Here is a 21,964-nt window from a genome sequence, read left to right as displayed (position 1 = left end):
TTTCATGTATGAAAAGTGCAATTTTTCCAGTCATAATGAATACTTAGAATTTGATGGTGGTGTTAAGTATTCATGAAAAAGGTAACATTAGTGAATGGGCAGCATGGATTCTGGAAATAAACAACTAAAAATCTCACAAAGTGTCCCTTTAATATTGGGGCATTAAAATGTGTTTTGAAGAGCTTCCAAGATCCCAAACTTAGAGGTAGGCTACCACTTAGGCCTAAAACAATAAAAAAGAAAATGTTGTCTGTTAACCTGCATATTTCTGGGATTTCGATCTAGGGTGGTCTGATAATTCATCTACAACTTCCAAAATCCCAGAATCGAACCAGTATTATGGTTGCTACATGGTAATAACAAGGTTATAATGGTAATAACAAGAAAAGTCAAAATGTTATCTTATAATAATATTGCTACTTATATTGCCGTTTTGATTCTTAATATACAAGTATGAACTGGTTACACTGAATGAAATGGCCCTTACACTGCATGTCACTGAATGACATCTCTTACACTGAAGGACGACCAAATACTTTTCACCTTATTTTCACCTTTTTACAAGCACACAGTTAGCCACCTACATAAAACAATGACTTTGACCCACAATGTTTACTATGACTATTTATATCCCCGAAACGCGGAGCATCGGGGATGTAATGGTTTTGCGTCCGCCGCGTCCGCCGCGTAAAGTCTTTCGTGTTAACGCGATAACTTTTGAACGGATGTTTGGATTTGTCCCAGATTTTTGGGGTGTATGCTCTAGGGCAGGTTCATGAACTGATTCGAGTTTGGAGGTCAACACTTTCAAGATGGCTGAATTCAAGATAGCCGAATTTTTGTTTGGTCCATAACTTCTGACCGGGTGGATGGATTTGTCCCAGATTTGGTGTGTGAATGCTCTAGGGTAGGTTAATGAACTGCTTCGAGTTGGGAAGTCAACACTTTCAAAATGGCTGAATTCAAGATGGCCAAATTTTTGTTTGGTCCATGACTTCTGACCGGGTGGATGGATTTGTCCCAGATTTGGTGTGTGAATGCTCTAGGGTAGGTTCATGAACTGATTCGAGTTTGGAGGTCAACACTTTCAAGATGGCTGAATTCAAGATGGCCGAATTATTGTTTGGCCCATAACTACTGACCGGGTGGATGGATTTGTCCCAGATTTTGTGTGTGAATGCTCTAGGGTAGGTTCATGAACTGATTCGAGTTTGGAAGACAACACTTTCAAAATGGCGGAATTTTCATTTGGCCCATAAATTCTGACTGGGAGGATTGATTTGCCCGGTAACACCTTATTTTATGGTTCACCATTTCAGTGAATCTACCATATTAGGTACAGTGTAATAACCAATGTAACAATATTTAATACCATGTAATACTAGTGGAATACCAGTGTAACAATATGCAATATCAGGTACAGTGTAATAACGAGTGTAACAGTATGCAATACCATGTAATATAGTGTAAAACCAGTGTAACAATATGCAATACCATGTAATACCACTTACGCACAAACACATGATGTAAGTTTAAAAAATGGCGGTGTTACACTGGTATCACATTGTATTAAACATTGTTACACTGGTTATTACACTGTACCTAATGTGGTATATCCACTGAACCACTAAAACAGTATTACCATTTGCCCCATTTTTTGCTTCATTTTCACAATAGTCGTTTGGTTTTAAGCCTATGCACGTCATGTCACGTCTGTATGTATCATATACGTTTACAAAATGGTAGACGGGAGTGGTAGGAATGATGGGGGACTGGAAGCGTCGCGTTTCGGGGATATACCTTAAGCAGTCGAAGGCGACTGCACAGGCAGTCTAGTTAGAAAATATGCTTGTTTGGATGAATATCTGAGTATGAAAGTATTTTTTTGACATTTCACTGAATGACATCTGTTTTTGTGGACGCTGTTACCACAAGATAAAAATACAGAATTTTCAACTATTGAAGAACAAGACTCTCCCTTTGCATCATCACTCAAGGGGTCCCCAAGGGTCCTTTTGATGATGTCACATATTGTTGAGTGACTATCACTTTTTATTATGATTTAAAAGCACCATGTTGATCTTATTACACTGAATGACATCTAAGGAATTGAAAATCCGGACAAAAGTCCACAGATGATTTGAATATCAAAACAAAATGGTAATGAAACGTGCTTTCAATACAATAACAAGAACACTTCTAGAATTATGCCCAGAGAGTGAAAAAATAATTTTGTTTGTCATTTTGCATAATTATTCAAGGATGTATTGGTGATTTTTATGTTTGGACCATTACACTGAATGACATTTTTGCACTTTATGAGGCAATTATAAGTGGGGCACTGTGTGTGATGACAACTGGGACATGCAGGATGCTGAGGTGGTCTGTAGACAGTTGGGATGTGGAAATGCTACATCCGCCCCTAAGGAAGCCCACTTTGGCAGGGGAAGTGGAAGTATCTGGTTGGATGATGTCAGCTGCTCAGGAGCTGAAAAAAATCTTGTGGAGTGCTCCAGTAGTCGCATTGGAATAAATAATTGTAACCATGGTGAAGATGCTGGTGTAGTTTGCTCAGGTAAATCCCACATAACAATGGTCTTTCAATCTATTGCATATACTGAATGAAACTGTGGTTAGCAGGTTGATGCTGTTGGGGCAAAAAAGGATCATGATGTATATACTATATGTGTAGTTCAGTTTGAAGGTGTTCAAGCCTTAGGCCAATGTTTATCAACCTTTTTTGAAGAAATGTCCCATTGACCTCATCATAAGCTTGCCAACTATTTTTAACACCATCAACAGTTTGCGGGGGTTCGCTAATCGCATGTTTGCACTTCACACCTTATTTGAGACGGGTCCCCATTAATTTCCGTCCGCCCACTACAGTCTACTACAGTGGTTCTTAACCTAACCTTTTTTTCTTAGCGCACCCCCTTACCTGTGCAGAAGACAGGCCGCGCACCCCCAATAGAAACTTCTACATGTGTATGCACTAAAAAAATGATGAATGAGTGATTCATTACAATGATTCTCACTTGAGATATGAATAAATACCTGAATGACTGGGAATAAATGGGATAAATGGGAACCAAAACTTGGACCAAAACCAACATTTGGACTTAATTTGGCCTAATTATAATGTTTGCAAGTATATAATTTTGGGCACAACCTCTACACAAACAAAATTCCGCGCACCCCCTGGAATCTCTGGCGCACCCCCAGGTTAAGAACCACTGGTCTACTACATGCTTCCGGAGCTCTATGGACGTCATCATAAGCTTGCCAAACTCTGCCCCACCCCAATCTAAAACATTGCCCCCTTCTGCAACTGAGTGCACCCCCTCCTTTCATTGACCATAGCACAGTACATTGCCTTCAATAACATTTTCCTGCTTCATAAATCTGTAATATTCATGTGTCATACAGACGTGTCTCCTGATGCCACAGCTTCAGCACCAACTCCTACACGTGAGTGATATTTTGTAACCCTCCAAAAACTGTGGATTGAGACTTGTTAATCAGGGCACACTTCAGGCCCTCTTGACCTGATCATACGTTTGACAATGCCCCCACCCTAAATACCCCCCACCCCCCTTATCTCCTTCTCAGTGCCTCACGAGAGTTTTCAAACCCCCCTTGGGCCCTATAGCTCCTCTGTGGACAAACCGTACCTTAGGCATACAGTTTATACAGTATCTGTTCAAATTGTTTCCTGCTCAAGCTGACCATAGTGCAATACATTGCCTACACAGTTTCCTGCTTCATAAATCTGTAACATTCATGTGTCATACAGATGTTTCTTCGGATGCCACAGCTTTAGCACCGACTCCTACACGTAAGTGAAATGTATTTACCCTCCAAAAACTGTGGACTGAGACTTGTTAATCAGGTCACACTTTGAATTTTTATTAATAAATACGTTCAGCATCAACCAGCTTACCGTACATGCAACTTCTAAACACACGACAAACCCTTTTTTGACCATTGGGAATGTGATCATTGACTCCCAAGTCTTCAGTCCATTACCAGATGAATAAAACTGTGAATATTACAGATGTGTTCCAAAATGACTTTCAAGGTGTGCATTTTTGTACTGATATCGCATGTCTGTGTACTTGCCCCTTCACACCATGCCAGCTGTAGAGGCAGACCCTTGTGACCACTACACTGCGCTGAATGACACCTGGAGGGCCACTACCAACCAGGACCAGTCAGCCCTCAAGTGTGACCGTAACGTCCAATGGCAGGGCTGGTACAGCATGTTCCATCAGGGCCGCAGTGTCCGCATGCCAGAAAGCTGTGTGCCTAAAAAACGCTGTGGTACTCATGGGCCCCTGTGGCTGAAAAGTCCACACCCCGATCTAGAGGACGGGATTGTGACCAGGGAGGTGTGTGGTAGCTGGGATAGTTGTTGCAGCTACGAGTCGCCATCTATCCGTGTGAAAATGTGTCCAGGAAACTACGCAGTTTATGAACTAGTGGCCACTACAACCTGCCATTATGCGTACTGTGCAGGTACACCTCTAATATTATCAAGTCTAGTACAGCCTTTTTCCATGCCAATTTTAGCATCATCCACTTTCTGTGTTGTCTTGGTCATATCTAGTAACATCCATATGTCCTGCAGATATTACCCTGGCAACAACTCCTGCTCCAGAAACCCTATCTCCAAGCACTTCAGGTCAGTGATTCATCATTGTTTTAATAGCCAATTCTCCTAACGCCGCACATGAACTGACAGCAGTGTGAACGCCTGAGTCTAAAAAAGTTACTTCCATCATCTTATTTTCTGTTGCAATTTCCCAACTGAAGGCAACTGGAGGCAGGACAACAGGTCAGGTTGCTTGCTGTCCCAAGGGTCTATTGCAGTTTCTGTTTTTGAAGTCACGTCATCTTGACATTCATAGCTGATGGATTCAAGATTAGCGTAGAAAAAAACAAAGGTAGAATGTACAGATTATGTGTACATATTAACTATTAAACCCAATTCATACTGTACCTCAAGCTTGGTCAATTTCTGTTCATACATTCCAAGTGATATATTAACCCTGTAAAAACTGTGGACTGAGACTTATTAATCAGGTCACATCTTGAATTGTTTACTTTATTAATCAATAAGTTTAGCATCAACCAGCTTACCGTACGTGGAACGTATACTGTAGAACACACTACAAACACTTTTTGGACCATTGTGTTTATTGACTCCCAATTCTTCCATTTATTACCAGATAAATAAAACTGTGAGTGTGTCATAGCTGTGTGCCAAAGTGCGAACGAAGGTGTGCATGTTGTGCGTGCTATAGTTTTCATTTCTATGATATCCCATGTTTGTGAACTTGTACCTTCACACCATGTGCCAGCTGGAGAGGCAGACCCTTGTGACCACTACACTGCGCTGAATGACACCTGGAGGGCCACTACCAACCAGGACCAGTCAGCCCTCAAGTGTGACCGTGACGTCCAATGGCAGGGCTGGTACCGCATGTTCCATCAGGGCCGCAGTGTCCGCATGCCAGAAAGCTGTGTGCCTAAAAGTCGTTGTGGTACTCATGGACCCCTGTGGCTGAAAAGTCCACACCCCGATCTAGAAGACGGGATTGTGACCAGGGAGGTGTGTGGTAACTGGCGAAGTTGTTGCAGCTACGAGTCGCCGCCAATCCGTGTGAAAATGTGTCCAGGAAACTACGCAGTTTATGAACTAGTGGGACCTACAGTCTGTCATTATGCGTACTGTGCAGGTACATCTCTCCTCTTATTAGCGTGCTTTCCATGCCAATTTTAATATCATTATCAATGTATTTTGTTGTTCATATCTAGAACCTAACACCCATACGTCCTGCAGATATGACCCTGCTAACAACTCCTGCTCCAGTGGCCCCATCTCCAAGCGCTGAAGGTCAGTGATGTTTCATTCAGCTTATTTCTAGTGGAATTTTCACATTGCATAAGTCACCTTTGAACACTGAACATTTGAATGCATTCAAATTAGGCATGATTTGCATTCAGTAGTAAAGACGTCTAATGCACTACAGACACCACTGCTAACCTGCTCCACTTCAGAATGGAACTTGTTAGACTCACTCTCGTCAGACCTGTGTATGGAGTTCCGCACAGCTATGTTTTCATTGTGTGTGGGAGAGTGATTCAATTTCGAAAGGCATGGCATTTTGTCCATTCTTGCTACCCAGAAATTCCTTCAAATCTTTTCTATGTTCACTTTTTAAAGAAAAAACATTATCTCATCTCATTGCAGGTAATTGACCCCACCCCCCAGCACCAGGACAAGATTGTAGACAATTAGACAGCTTGCCAACTTCCCAAAACAAAACAAAAACACAAAGAACATTGTCAATAAAACCACAGCTACAATTATTACAAGACCACAGCCGCGATGCTGGAGCAATTTGTTACAGAGAGCAAGACATATTGAGTTCCTCATTTATGCCCTGAGGTTCCACTGAATTTAGAGTATGAATCCAAAATTCCTTTCTACGAAGCCTCTCTGTCTAATTGTCTGCAATCTTGTCCTGGTGTTGGGGGGTGAGGTCAATTACGTGCAATGACATGAGACCAATTTAGCCAAACCAAGTGGGATCACCTGTGAATGTCAAGTCTTGAAATGTGTATCTCTCTCTTGCTATCATTTGACTCTGAATAAGTTGTAGCAACACCGAAACGTTGGTCGGGTGTGTGCACAAAATAAAGTCTTGAAAACTAAGCTGCAGTGTGCTCCAGCTTCTCCTTTCCAGCTATGCCAGCGACTTACTGGAGCCTCAATGCCAGTGATTTCAAAAGCACTGGGACACTACACTGATCTGTGATAGGTCTGTTAGAGCATTGGGTCCAACCCCCTATGGGCGGAGTTGAAAGGGTGGGGAAAAAGGCTTGTAGTCTCAACAGAAATCCACCTCTCTTTCACTTCCTCCTACAATGATGCTAAACGATTTTTATATCATTGTAGGAGGAAGTGTTGAGAGGTGAATACGGATTTCTCCTGTCTCAGGGGGAATTGAGAGAGTGTTGCATGACCATTCAAAAGTATGACTGGGTGTCTAGCAATGGAAAGCCTAATGCAAATGGGTGGAGTGTCCCTTAAACACGTTTAAAATTCTAAATTAATATCTGATTTCAAATTCAATAAATTATATTGTTTTACATGTCATAGGAAATTCCTTGAGGTTGGCTGGAGGCAGTACTAACTGCTCGGGTAGAGTGGAGGTGTACCACAATGGCCAGTGGGGCACTGTTTGCGATGACAACTGGGATATGCAGGCTGCTGAGGTGGTCTGTAGACAGCTTGGATGTGGACGTGCAGTTTCTGCCCCTAAGGAAGCCCACTTTGGCAGGGGCAGTGGAGAGATCTGGCTGGATAATGTGGGCTGCTCCGGGACTGAAAAATCCCTCACAGCATGCTCCAACAACGGCTTTGGAAGGCATAATTGTAACCATGGTGAAGATGCTGGTGTGGTGTGCTCAGGTTAGTGAATCTTCCACTTAACACCTTAGTGCAGAGCCTATGTTATAACCTTACTGTCACCAAAATTGTAATGGCTATGGGTCAAAGACGAAACAGGGTTTTCAGGACTCAAAGAAATAAAACTGTTCCCCTGTTTTTTTGTTTTGTTTTTCTTTTTAACTTGTTTTGGTACATTGGAGTATAGAGTGATTACGTTTATTATTTTCTGTTCAGAAAATAGTTAGGAACATGCATTTTTACCCCATTTTCACCCATAAAATGTAATTCAGTGTAATACCGTGTTAAACAGTTGGTAATGCAAAAAACATATGGATGACGTTAAAAACCTGAAATAAGCTACATAAAACATAGTAAAGGGTTAAGGTCTTCATAAAAAAAAACTAAAATTTTCTAGGAAAGGGCATTTGTGAATATTTTCTTTACAGTGTTTGTAGTCTTTCACCAAGTGCACTTTACCCATTTGGCTTTAAGAAGTTTTTCCACCGAAGAGAAAATCAGTTTAAAATACACATTTATTCATTTGTTGTATGCCCCCGCATGTGTTGTGCTAAACAAATAAAATTCGTAAGAATTAGATAAAAATGTGCATTTCACTGAATGACCACAACTATTACACTGAATGACGTCTTGGCAAAAAAAAACTTTATAAACAGCTACTTTTCATTGCTATGATATTGTTACCATCATACAGTACTCAACGTGCTGAATGAGTGACAACAGAAATAAATGTTGTCAAATAATTGGTATTTTACTTAAAGGGACACTGCAGGAATTGGTCAAGAAAGGTACTGCAACTATGCTGCTCATTGAAACTGGGTTGGTTATAGCCAAATTTGAATTTTACATTAAAGTTTACAAACTAATAAACATACATTTTCTAGTATGGTCCAAGTAGAGTCATTTTTGCAGCTAAAAAATTATATTTTTGGAAATTCAAAATGGCGGACCATGGAGAAGATCCCCCTTTTCATGTATGAAAAGTGCAATTTTTCCAGTCATAATGAATACTTAGAATTTGATGGTGGTGTTAAGTGTTCATGAAAAAGGTAACATTAGTGAATGGGCAGCATGAATTCTGGAAATAAACGACTAAAAATCTCATACAGTGTCCCTTTAATATTGGGGCATTAAAACATGTTTTGAAGAGCTTCCAAGATCCCAAACTTAGAGGTAGGCCTAAAACAATTAAAAAGAAAATGTTGTCGGTTAACCTGCATATTTCTGGGATTTCGATTTAGGGTGGTCTGATAATTTATCTACAACTTCCAAAATCCCAGAATCGAACCAGTAATATGGTTGCTATATGGTAATAACAAGGTTATAATGGTAATAACAAGAAAAGTCAACATTTCCAGTATAGCTAGCTTAGAGCCTTTTTAAGACCCGATACTTCAGTTTGTGATACAAGCGCCAAAATCGGTACAGATACTCCTTAGACTATTTTCAAAAAGTATGCGGGCCACTTCAAATTCAAGATGGCTGCCCATTTTCCAAGATGGCTGCCATATAGATATGAATTAGCAACTGAAACAACTGTTCAAATGGTCATACAAGCACGTAAATCGTCATAGATACTCCTTAGACACAAATCTGTTGAAAAGGCATGCAGGCCACTTGAAATCCAAGATGGCCGCCCATTTTCCTAGGTGGCGACCATACATATGTGTAAGGTGACTGAAACATTTGATAAAATAGTGATACAAGCATCAAACTTGGTACAAATACTCCATGACATGACAAAAAGATGTTGGTCAATTGAAATACAAGATGGCTGCTCATTTTACAACATGGCCGCCACAATATTCTGGACAGCCCTTCCACCCATTGCACATTTCCCAACAGCTAACAAAATATGGATGGCATTCATAATACCATGAAAGGTATGATCTGATCTTCTGACCTGCAGATGGCTATAGCTGCCAGTGTGAGTATTGGGACATTTTAAAATTCCTATACTTTAAGACAACAAGATAATCTGAATTCATCGAAGGGATTAAGGTAATCTCTCAAATCAGAGATTATGAAAATGTCTCCATTAATAAGAAGCAATGGTAGCCATCTTGGATTATACATGGCCTTCATGTTTAAAGTAGGCTATTTTTTTCAAAAAGGATAATGTATAAGGAGTATTTGTGCCGAGTTTGGTGCTTGTATCATTATTTGAACAATTGTTTTATTTTCCTATGACACATTTGAACGGCGGCCATCTTGGAAAATGAATCATCTTGGAAAAGTCACCTGCATGCTTTATCAAAAGAGGTACATCTAAGGAGTATCCGTGCCAAGTTTGGTGTTTGTATCACAAATTGTTTCCGTTGCCAATTTATATCTGTATGGCGGCCATATTGGAAAATGGGCAACCATCTTGAATTTGAAGTGGCCCGCGTACTTTTTGAAAATATTAATGTCTAAGGAGTATCTGTACCGATTCTGGCGCTTGTATCACAAACTGAAGTATCAGGTCACCTATCTCCCTTGCTAGTAGTATCATATTATTGTATCTTATAATAATATTGCTACTTATATTGCTGTTTTGATTCTTAATATACAATTATGAACTGGTTACACTGAATGAAATGGCCCTTACACTGCATGTCACTGAATGACATCTCTTACACTGAAGGACGACCAAATACTTTTCACCTTATTTTCACCTTTTTACAAGCAAACAGTTAGCCACCTACATAAAACAATGACTTTGACCCACAATGTTTACTATGACTATTTAGAAAATATGCTTGTTTGGATGAATATCTGAGTATGAAAGTATTTTTTTGACATTTCACTGAGTGACATCTGTTTTTGTGGACGCTGTTAACACAAGATAAAAATACAGAATTTTCAACAAGACTCTCCCTTTGCATCATCACTCAAGGGGTCCCCAAGGGTCATTTGACGATGTCACATATTGTTGAGTGACTATCACTTTTTATTATGATTTAAAAGCACCATGTTGATCTTATTACACTGAATGACATCTAAGGAATTGAAAATCCTGACAATAGTCCACAGATAATTTGAATATCAAAACAAAATGGTAATGAAACGTGCTTTCAATACAATAACAAGAACACTTCTAGAATTATGCCCAGAGAGTGAAAAAAAAAATTTTGTTCGTCATTTTGCATAATAATTATTCAAGGATGTATTGGTGATTTTTATGCTTGAACCATTACACTGAATGACATTTTTGCACTTTGAGATTATTTCACATATACATTGGCAATTATTTTTCTTTAAATGTCACTTAAATGAGAAACCAGACTATGCTGTTTATCAGCATAATATTCAAAATTAATTTATTTACTTTTTTGATAGTTAAATGAGTGCGGAACAAAAAAAAAAATCACGTCTCGTCTCCCCATGTCTTAATCTGTTACTTATGGCTTTCAGTAATGTCATAGCAATGTTGTTGGAAACAAAGAAAGTTGGCGTCTGCACCTTGAATTTCAGATCGCTTGTTGCTTGGTGAGACTGCTCACCAAAAATAGTGATACTAGGACAGTCAAAAAGATGAGGCGCACACAAGGCTTGCAGGTTCAAAAAGTGTATTGTGTCCGACAAATTAACAAACGAAGTCAACGGAAAATATCTGGAGCTACAAATGTTTCGGATCTAGTCCATTATCAATGTCTCCATTAGGAAGCGCGTGGCGCGCTTTCCGGTCTTAAATAGTGTGACGTGTGAGGTGAGGTGCTCCCCCAAGGTGAAACCGCGTCAGCATCCAACCTGGATAATTCAAAATAAATAATAAGATGAACAAACAAGTATAAACAATATCCAAGTGATAACGGGATGTAGATCTACTATTACATAACATGCAGGTTATATAGGCTACAGAGACTTAAAAAATACTAAGTGGTTAGGTCAATTCATAGAAAACGTGATAAGACAAGCTCTTCATTCATCCCTAATGGGTAAACAGTTTTCAAAGTAAAAATCCAGAAACATTCCCTCTGCAGTAATCTTTTTTCCATATCCCCTCCCCTGCGTGTCGCTGTGACCTGTTCAATGACAGTGTATGCCAGTAATGACACAGGATGGCCCGCTTCGTGGAAGTGCCGTGCCACTGGTGACTTTTCATCCTTGCGCCTAATGGCGCTGTTGTGTTCAATAAATGCGTCTTCACAGCTCTGTTTGTTTTTCCAACATATTGTTTTTTACATGGGCATGTTGTCAAATAAACAACATTCCGGGTGGAGCAAGTGGTGAATTGGTGGAGTTTGTGTGTCTTGTTGGTGATGTTTTCTATGAATTGAACTAACCACTTAGTATTTTTTTTTAAGTCTCTGTAGCCTATATAACCTGCATGTTATGTAATATTAGATCTACATCCCGTTATCACTTGGATATTGTTTATACTTGTTTGTTCATCTTATTATTTATTTTGAATTATCCAGGTTGGAAGCTGACGCGGTTTCACCTTGGGGGAGCACCTCACCTCACACGTCACACTATTTAAGACTGGAAAGCGTGCCACGCACTTCCTACTGGAGACATTGATAATGGACTAGATCCGAAACGTTTGTAGCTCCAGATATTTTCCGTTGACTTCTTTTGTTAATTTGTCGGACACAATACACTTTTTGAACCTGCAAGCCTTGTGTGCACCTCATCTTTTTGACTGTCCTAGTATAGCAATGTTGTTATAATGTAGTTGAGTATTTTCAGCAAATAGTGAATAGGCCTGCCGGCAAGCCCATCTGCAGAAAGACAGTACTTGTTCTACCTGTCAGACATTCAGGAGGATGAACATTGAATATCATGGAGAAAATAGCATAAAAATAACCGTCCTCTATTTTCAAGGAATCAACTCTGTCAGGCTGGTTGGTGGCAGAAGCAGGTGCTCAGGTAGAGTGGAGATCTACCACAGTGGCCAGTGGGGCACTGTGTGTGATGACAACTGGGACATGCAGGATGCTGAGGTGGTCTGTAGACAGCTGGGATGTGGAAATGCCACATCCGCCCCTAAGGAAGCCCACTTTGGCAGGGGCAGTGGAAGTATCTGGTTGGATGATGTCAGCTGCTCAGGAGCTGAAAAAATTCTTGTGGAGTGCTCCAGTAGTTACATTGGAACAAGTGATTGTAACCATGATGAAGATGCTGGTGTGGTTTGCTCAGGTAAATCCCACATAACAATGGTCTTTCAATCTATTGCATATACTGAATGAAACTGTGATTAGCAGGTTGATGCTGTTGGGGCAAAAAAGGATCATGATGTATATACTGTATATGTAGTTCAGTTTGAAGGTGTTCAAGCCTTAGGCCAATGTTTATCAACCTTTTTTGAAGAAATGTTCCATTGACCTCATCATAAGCTTGCCAACTATTTTTAACACCATCAACAGTTTGCGGGGGTTCGCTAATCGCATGTTTGCACTTCACACCTTATTTGAGACTGGTCCCCATTCATTTTTGTCCGCCCACTACAGTCTACTACATGCTTCCGGGTGACTTGTGAGCTCTATGGACGTCATCATAAGCTTGCCAATCTCTGCCCCACCCCAATCAAAAACATTGCCCCCTTCTGCAACTGAGTGCACCCCCTCCTTTCATTGACCATAGTACAGTACATTGCCTTCAGACACGTTTTCCTGCTATATAATCTGTAACATTCATGTGTCATACAGAACTGTCTCCTGATGCCACAGCTCCAGCACCAACTCCTACACGTAAGTGATATTTTGTAACCCTCCAAAAACTGTGGATTGAGACTTGTTAATCAGGGCACATTTCAGGCCCTCTTGACCTGATCATACGTGTGACAATGCCCCCACCCTAAATACCCCCCACCCCCCTTATCTCCTTCTCAGTGCCTCACGAGAGTTTCCAAACCCCCTTGGGCCCTATAGCTCCTCTGTGGACAAACAGTACCTTAGGCATACAGTTTATACCTTATCTGTTAAAACTGTTTCCTGCTCAAGCTGACCATAGTGCAATACATTGCCTACACAGTTTCCTGCTTCATAAATCTGTAACATTCATGTGTCATACAGATGTTTCTTCGGATGCCACAGCTTTAGCACTGACTCCTACACGTAAGTGAAATGTATTAACCCTCCAAAAACTGTGGACTGAGACTTGTTACTCAGGTCACACTTTGAATTTTTATTAATAAATACGTTCAGCATCAACCAGCTTACCGTACATGCAACTTCTAAACACACGACAAACCCTTTTTTGACCATTGGGAATGTGATCATTGACTCCCAAGTCTTCAGTCCATTACCAGATGAATAAAACTTTGAATATTACAGATGAGTTCCAAAATGACTTTCAAGGTGTGCATTTTTGTACTGATATCGCATGTCTGTGTACTTGCCCCTTCACACCATGCCAGCTGTAGAGGCAGACCCATGTGACCACTACACTGCACTGGATGACACCTGGAGGGCCACCACCAACCAGGACCAATCAGCCCTCAAGTGTGACCGTGACGTCCAATGGCAGGGCTGGTACCGCCTGTTCCATCAGGGCCACAGTGTCCGCATGCCAGAAAGCTGTGTGCCTAAAAAACGTTGTGGTACTCATGGAACCCTGTGGCTGAAAAGTCCCCACCCCCGACTACAAGACGGGATCGTGACCAGGGAGGTGTGTGGAAGCTGGGACAGTTGTTGCAGCTACAACTCACCACCAATCCGTGTGAAAATGTGTCCAGGAAACTATGCAGTTTATGAACTACTGCCCACTACATCCTGCCATTATGCATACTGCACAGGTAAGAACAACTGTTTTTTACAAAGTGTAAGCAGCAGGATTCACTACAATTTTCTTATATCTTACTCATATCTACTATTTAATAGCAATATGTTCTACAGACATGGCTCTTGCAACTACGAGTACTCCCACCACCCTAGTTCCAATAACTCCAAGTAAGTTTTATTTATTAATTTATTCTTTCTTATAAAACGATGTTCAATAGTATTTTGATTAACCTAACATTGATCATAATGCCATATCATTCATATTTTCATGTATAGGAAGAATAAATGAAGTTAGGCTTGTTCTGTTGGCCTATCTCATAATAACAGCCCACACCTTGGGTTTTAGAGTGGGGTGCAGCGGCGGTCGGTCCATAGAGGGCACTCGGGCGCCACCCTACTACAGAGGAGAGGAAGAGGGGAGGGAAACTGTGAAATGTATAAATATTAGGGGTGGGCATAGATTTCTATTTTTGAATCTAGATTAATCTCACTGTAATTATGAAATTAATCTAGATTAATCCAGATTAATCTATATCAAAATGGCTCATTCAGACTAGGCACGCTAGCGAAATAATGACGAAAAAAAACGTTGGGGGTTTCATAAGACAGATGGCGCATTACACCAGAGCTCATCTCTTTTCTAAAATGCATCTCATCTTAAAAAAAATGTTGATTTTGGTATGTTGATACTTGGTGATGAAAAAAAATCACTGCAATATTTGTAAAGTGTGTTGAATATGTCAAGAAGCATTTACAGTCATAAGATAGCTTACTGAAATTTCAAAATGAACAGCGCTATAAGTTGTAGAGGCAAATACAGATAAATCTATCAAACATTTAGGCTCAAACACAAGCAGGTAATTGGAGTGCTTCTGGGTCTTCACCTTTTTTCCTTGGTGCTCATCAGTGTAGGGGCTCTCAAACTTGGTCCAGAAAGACAGATGCTGAGGCACTCAAGGTTGCAATTTTTTTGCTTTTTTATTTGGCTACAATGCCTACGCGTTTCGGCCCTTATGGCCTTCTTCAGGGCGTATCAAGACATTTAGGCTATTTAAACAAAATGACCTCAACAATTCAGCATTTCTAATGGGCAGAGAGAGAGAGAGAGAGAGAATCTGCCACGGCTCCTTTAAAAGAAGGAGGGTCTTTGCGCAACAGGCAGAACAAAGTGACCACAGCAGAGCCAGGATACTAGATATGTACAGTAGAACCTACAGCACTGGCCCACAGCGATTTGGCCTAAACCTGACAGTTGTTCTCAGAGATAGAATGCCAGAGGAGTTACAACTCGAAAATGAATTCAGTTTGCAAAAAAAAAAAAAAAAAATCAAACGCGACAATCGCAAGGTTTATTACTGTCTGACATCTCGCTCGCAATGCGCGATCGCAACACAATTACACAAACATTCAGCGAGAGTAGATATTGACAGTTTCAGTTTGACAATCTTCAAAATGCATATCACTCGGAATGCAATTATGACACAGGCAAGATTTATGGAAGTTGTTTATGTGTTGCATGCAATGCATGAGGAAATGTAGGCTATGTCGGGCTGGTACTCACACACAATAATGTCACTCTATGCTTCACCTCAAACAATAATGTCTCTAGTTATAAAAAAACACTCAAACAACACCTACTACGGCAGAGAGATTAATGTTTTCAGCATGCAAACGCTAGTAGGTCTGCTGAAGGAACAGGTGGAGAGGAGAAGCGACTGGAGCGCAGTCTAAACGCGTCTGTCAATCAAACGCTATGGTGACGAGCATACTCAAACTCCAATCTCGTATTTTGAGAATAGATTAACATGCAATATTTTTTTATCGCGCGATAAGAGTCTCACATTATCTCAGCACGTTAACGCCGATAACGGCCCACCACTAATAAATATACAGCAATGTCAGTTTAAGTTATTTGCGTACCTCTGTCGGAATAATTAAAACACAATTTCCACCAACTGGCTCTCATTCGGTAGCGAATTTCCACCGACAGACTCTTAGATCATCTCGTTTTGGGTGTAAATAACTGCGACCTCAAACTGTAGCCAAACAGCTAATCCAGAGCCGTATATAGAGAGAGTCTGGCCAACTATGGGTTCGAACGTTCGAGCTATCCCGCTATTTTGATTGGTTCTGGGCTGGTCACATGTTTTATGGACGCCATTTTCGTTCCCCACGCTCCCATTAATGAGCATTATCAGATATAAAAAATAACGCTTCACTATAATATTATTACATTATTATTATGACAAACAGTTGTGCATATGGCTGTAGTGCAGGGCCGGGTCAGGAGAAACAAACAGCATCGTTTAACTCCTGACAGAAACGGAGGATTTGGGACATACACGGATATAAACTCCCCTTTATGGAATATAAGGTCAGAAATAATAACCGGAAAGCAGCAGATTTCTCTGTGTTGTGTGTGAGGTAAATGTATTTTCTTCCCCCTTCGACTTTTGCTAAAAATTACTCTTGAAAGAAATAATCATGATGATGACATGCTCTCAAAAACTCCTGTCTGCAATTTGAAAACGAATTAAGTTAGGTTTCTGTTCAAATTAGCTTGTCAAATCTTAATTGCCGCCTGTAACTATGCTATACTGTGAAAACATAACTTTGCCCACCAAGTTATTATTTCTGTCGCGCTGATAAGGTCCTTTCCCCCTGAGATTTAAACTCACGTCCAGTCTCATACTATGAATATCCAGACTCAACCTACAAGCATCCGCTCATCCTACAGTTCTACTGTCTGCAATCGCGATTATGCACTGCGGAGCACATCGTTATTTTTAAACTACTAAATCTTGACACAACGTGAAACTTTGGCGCAAGTATCACCAGGGTCCCTGTACATGAACTTGACCATTGTTGTGAATATTATTGTATGTACTGCTGAGCACATCAAAACTATGCTGACAAAACCCTCTTTTAAGCAAACCCCTTCTATACGAACAAACTTGTTAACATTTGTTGTCATATGTTGGGATCTTGATAATACTACAACCCAAGTTTGATGGTCTATGAAGCCTTATTTGCATTTTAGATCCAGCGATTTTGACGGTATGCTGCCCATAGGGTTACACTGTAGAATCCTCGCCGTGGGGAACGAAAATGGCGTCCATGATTCGAGTTGGCCAGACTCTCTCTATGCACGGCTCTGAGCTAATCATGGCATGGTTGCTAAGTAAAATAAGAAAAAAAATGCATTCTTGTTGACCAATCAGCATCACTAAATAAATGGCTTTGGGGCGCCGGCCAAGTGCGGACCTCTGCCAATGAAAGTTTCGGAATACTCGTATCACTATGGCGATGGGACAAACAAACTTAACGCTGGGCTACATAGTTCTCACGGGAAGGATGCTATGTAATACTGTCACTGACCGTGTGTAAATCCACGAACAAAATAAGTTGGCTGGTCTTCTTTTCTACACATCAGATGGACTATGCTGCCCCCAAATGGAAATAGTTTCAGAAATGAAGGCAAGGAACAAAGTAGATACACGCTACAACTTGGAATAAATCAGCGATTTCACTGTGGATATGATAGGATGCTAAGACAGGACTCAGTGGAGGCGAACTGGTTTGTTTCTTTAATGTGCTAGCAGCTCACCAGCTATGTAGCCTACTGGCAGGTTGATTTATAATCACAGATTCACCGTGATATGGTCCGGTAGTTTGCTTTTATATCCCGACGGGGCAGAATTACTTAGGAATTGTCGTCACATCAGTGCTACTTTACTTTGTACACTACATTGTTTGTGTTGCATGTTTTCAGAACGTTGACAATTCATAAGACAGACCTCATCGCATGTTTTTCTCTCCATCACTTTCAATTCGATAGCCTAGCTCTGTGTATGGTTCGTTCACTAAAAACACCCAACAGCAAAGATAAAAGAGCCGTTTTCCTAATTCATGTAATTAATGTCAAACGCAATATCTACATCATCTAGTGCAAAGTAGGTTAGGCCTATGTCGGTGGACTGCAGGGATGCTTTAAGAAAATGTAGGCTACGTGTGGTTCAAGGCATGAGCTCTTGGATGTCGGGAGAGAGAGAGAGAGATATTCTGTGTGTGAGTGATTGAGTGAGTGTCAACCTGTCTGTGTGTAGTGACTTGAGCTCATTGATGAGAGTTGAGCCAAAAGCTGGCCTTTGTCGTGAAGTGACTGCCTGTCTCTTTGTGTCTGTAGCCCATGTGTCTGACCTCAGCACATTTACAACAGTGTCTGTATTTACTTGAATACTTGAAAACTGTCTAGTGCAGGTTATGCGAGAATCAGACATTTTCAAGGTCAAACAAGTGACCCAAAATGCACTAGAATGCAGGAAATTGTATCCAAGAAATCCGAAATTCCCCCCGTTGGAATTCAGGCATAATATCTAAAATATCAACCTCTGTGCCCCACATACAATATTTTTACCAGCCGCCACTGGTGGGGTGCCCTGTGCATATTATGTTGGATTAATGTTGCAATGGCGCACGGCGTAGACTACAAACTAAATAAATACATGAACTCATTTCCATTCTATTACAGTGAGAGTTCCATTTTTGTGCCCAAGTGTGCGTAATTGACAGTTTATCAGATTATTTGACTGTGTATTTCTCTTAATTATCTTTCTTTGGTTTCAGTTACATTGTCAAAACCACTTATCTCACTTCAAACTGGAAGAACACCAACTAAGGGTCAGTCTGTCCAGATGAGCTGCTCCATCTCCACTCAGTACCTGGGGGGCACATTCACCCTACAGCAGCTCTCTGGCTCATACAGAGAGACAAAGGCAGCCTCAGGATCCTCTGCTGATTTCACCATCCGTCAGGTGGACTTTGTCCATGAAGGATCCTACTACTGCCAGTACCAAACACGAGTTTCTGGGCGTAACTTCACCTCCGCTCATAGTGACTCAGTGAGCTTCTCTGTGACTGGTGAGATGCTGAAACATCTTTGAACCTCGTTAAGTGAGGTTCATTCTGTGTCATGGGGACAACAGCTAGTTTTATTGATGCACATTCAAGTCTTATGAAAGTGCTAGATGAATTAACACTGGCTGTAGGTATCTCACATAAATTAACTTGGGACACATTTGTTAAGTCAGGATTAAGGATGTGTCAATATTTCTTGTTCTCAGTACTTTTGGAGAGACCACTTCTCACACTTGAAATGAGGAATCAGCCAGCTTGGGGTCAGTCTGTCCAGATGAGCTGCTCCATCTCCACTCAGTACCTGGGTGGCACATTCACCCTACAGCAGCTCTCTGGCTCATATAGAGAGACAAAGGCAGCCTCAGGATCCTCTGCTGATTTCACCATCCGTCAGGTGGACTTTGTCCATGAAGGATCCTACTACTGCCAGTACCATACACCAGTGTCCAATCGTAACTTCACCTCTTCTCGCAGTAATTCTGTCACCTTCTCTGTAGTGGGTAAGAAAAGGAATTAGATTTGTGGCTGATTTTGCATATTGAAAAAACATCCATGTAATAGGACAATACAAAAATACAATCAAACAACTGTTTAATTTGTTTTTTTTTTACTTTGCAATCTGTTGGGAATGCCATGATCGGATTATGTTTTTCAGTGCCCCTGCCACAGCCTGCCATAGTTGCCAGAGGCCCAGATGGAGAGCTGTCATGGGGGACACATGGCCCAGAGGTCCCCCGGGGTCAGAGCTTCTCCATCGTCTGCTCCATCCAGTCACAGTACCCAGGAGGCTCTTTCCACCTCGTCTCTGATTACTCAAAGGAAATCATGACCGAGCCAGCAGTTGATCAGTCAGCCTCTTTTTCCTTTGCTGAGGCAGACTTCTCTGATGAGGGAAACTACAGCTGCTTCTACGAGGTTATATTGTCCACACGTGCCCAAACTACTCGTCATTTCACCTCTTCGAGAACAAATGACCTGCATATAAAAATTAGAGGTACTGTGATGTCACTGTCACTTTTGTTTCAGTAATGAAAAAGTACGTAGTAAAACATAACAGAAATAGGAGGCAGTAGATCACGATCATCCTTTTAATTCAACGCTCAAGGGCAACTCATAAATGCGTAGTTGGTCCCGATTACGTCTCGACTTACTTCACTCCCTAAACAGGCAGGCTGTCATCATGCATTAGCGTATGTTTCGCACGCTAGTGCATTCAGCGTGTTGGTGCGACGCATTTTGAAGTTAAGGCGTGCTCCTCAACGCAACGGTAAATCGCTTTCATGCACTTTTGACACGTGACAAGGTTTGCACAGTTTTCCCGCTGTGTAGGCGATTTTGTTTTGCCACAGTGCATTTCTGTCAGTGTTGCCAGATTGGACTGTTTCCCGCCCAATTGGGCTACTTAGGATGCCTGTGTGCGGGTAAAGATGGTTTTTAGCAGAAAAACCCGCCCAATTTCTGCCATAGAAATCAATAGAATTGGGCGGGATTTTGTGCTTCTAGGCGGGTTATGAGCATTTTGGGGCTGGAAATCATCAGCCTCATCTGGTAACCCTGATTTCTGTTACTAAACGCAAATATGCTTTGCTGTACCTTAACCAAAACCATCCCTGAACCTAACCTGTCAGTAATGCAATGTTTCTGCTGCTTTACTTTTGCCAAGAATAGCGAGATTTGGCGAATTTCTAGCTAAATTGTGCCTAAAATTACAGGCTCAGGGCGTTGTGGAGCACGACTTAACTTGGGAATGCGTATTGGACACACGCGATAGTGGGTTCGAAATGTTGAGGGCTATCTGCTGGTGGTGGAATGCATGCATTGTCAATCATACAGTAGTTATCTGTAAACACAAGTCTTTGGAATCTATGGTCTGCTGATTGTCTGCCTACAATTTCAAATTACTTACATACTACTTACATATTAGTTGCTTGTAATATCTACTGATATGACTACTATTTTCCTGTTTTTCTAGAGCTGACCTGGTCATCTACACAAAGTTCTGTTTATTACGCTGTGATACCTGGACTTGTACTCTCATTGATCCTACTCGCTGTATTATGGCTGAGGAGAAAGAAGAAGCAGCATATGTATATGATGAACAACTCAGAGTACTGTAAGTATCCCTTTCTTCCATTCTATGTATGTACTGTATTTGATCTCATTTCACGCTCTCTATGGTATTAATTTTCTCAAAGTTCATCCAAGTACCTAATACATGAGGCCACCAGAACATTAATTCCAGAATCATGTTTGTTATCTTTTAATTCAGGGCCAATGACAACCTATGACAACTCCTCTAAATTGACAGAAGACCAGTGAATTAAGCACAATATCATCGTTTGTTGCAGACCACAGGAGAGTATGCCATAAATAACAGCACTAAATATGCTTGCTTTTGCTTTAATGATGTAGAAATTGGAAGAAAAAAAAATGTGTCTGTGTAAGCATTTTCTTGTGGACCCTGGCGCCTTTTTGGCAGCCCCTAGAGCTGGTGTGTGAATGTGAGAATATGTATGTGTATTTGAAAGCACTTTGAGTCAACAGTTGTAACACCCACAATGGTCCCTAAAGCGTTATACACTTTGTAAATAATGCACTAATAATCAACAAAATGTTCACAAATGTTTGTAAAAGAGTTAGAAATACTATGGTAACACAGGAGACAGAGCACAGCCCAGCAGTCCTGGAAGATTGTCCTCCAAAGTGCAAGAGATGAAACCACTGGATATAGTGTCTGTCAGGCAAACACACACATCAAACTCATCCAGTAGACGCCGATTCCCACTCCAGTGTGCAGCTGTAGGCTGGTACTTAATCATTTACAAACATATGTAAATATACATTGCTTTTTATAACTATTTCATTA

General features: G+C 40.9%; 1 protein-coding gene across 1 annotated transcript in view; it reads left to right on the top strand.

Moving 5' to 3' along the window:
- Positions 1-21,964, top strand: part of LOC134464470 (deleted in malignant brain tumors 1 protein-like) — a 295,644-nt gene that overhangs the window by 43,367 nt on the left and 230,313 nt on the right. The window contains 9 exon segments of the mRNA XM_063217911.1: positions 2,324-2,575; positions 3,427-3,468; positions 3,794-3,835; positions 4,138-4,515; positions 4,628-4,681; positions 5,361-5,738; positions 5,843-5,896; positions 7,166-7,477; positions 12,284-12,598. Of these exon segments, the coding sequence (XP_063073981.1) occupies positions 2,324-2,575; positions 3,427-3,468; positions 3,794-3,835; positions 4,138-4,515; positions 4,628-4,681; positions 5,361-5,738; positions 5,843-5,896; positions 7,166-7,477; positions 12,284-12,598 (1,827 nt within the window).

The sequence above is a fragment of the Engraulis encrasicolus genome, chromosome 2, assembly GCF_034702125.1.
Source record: "Engraulis encrasicolus isolate BLACKSEA-1 chromosome 2, IST_EnEncr_1.0, whole genome shotgun sequence".
Classification (NCBI taxonomy): domain Eukaryota; kingdom Metazoa; phylum Chordata; class Actinopteri; order Clupeiformes; family Engraulidae; genus Engraulis; species Engraulis encrasicolus.
This window is presented reverse-complemented; position numbering and strand designations above follow the sequence as displayed.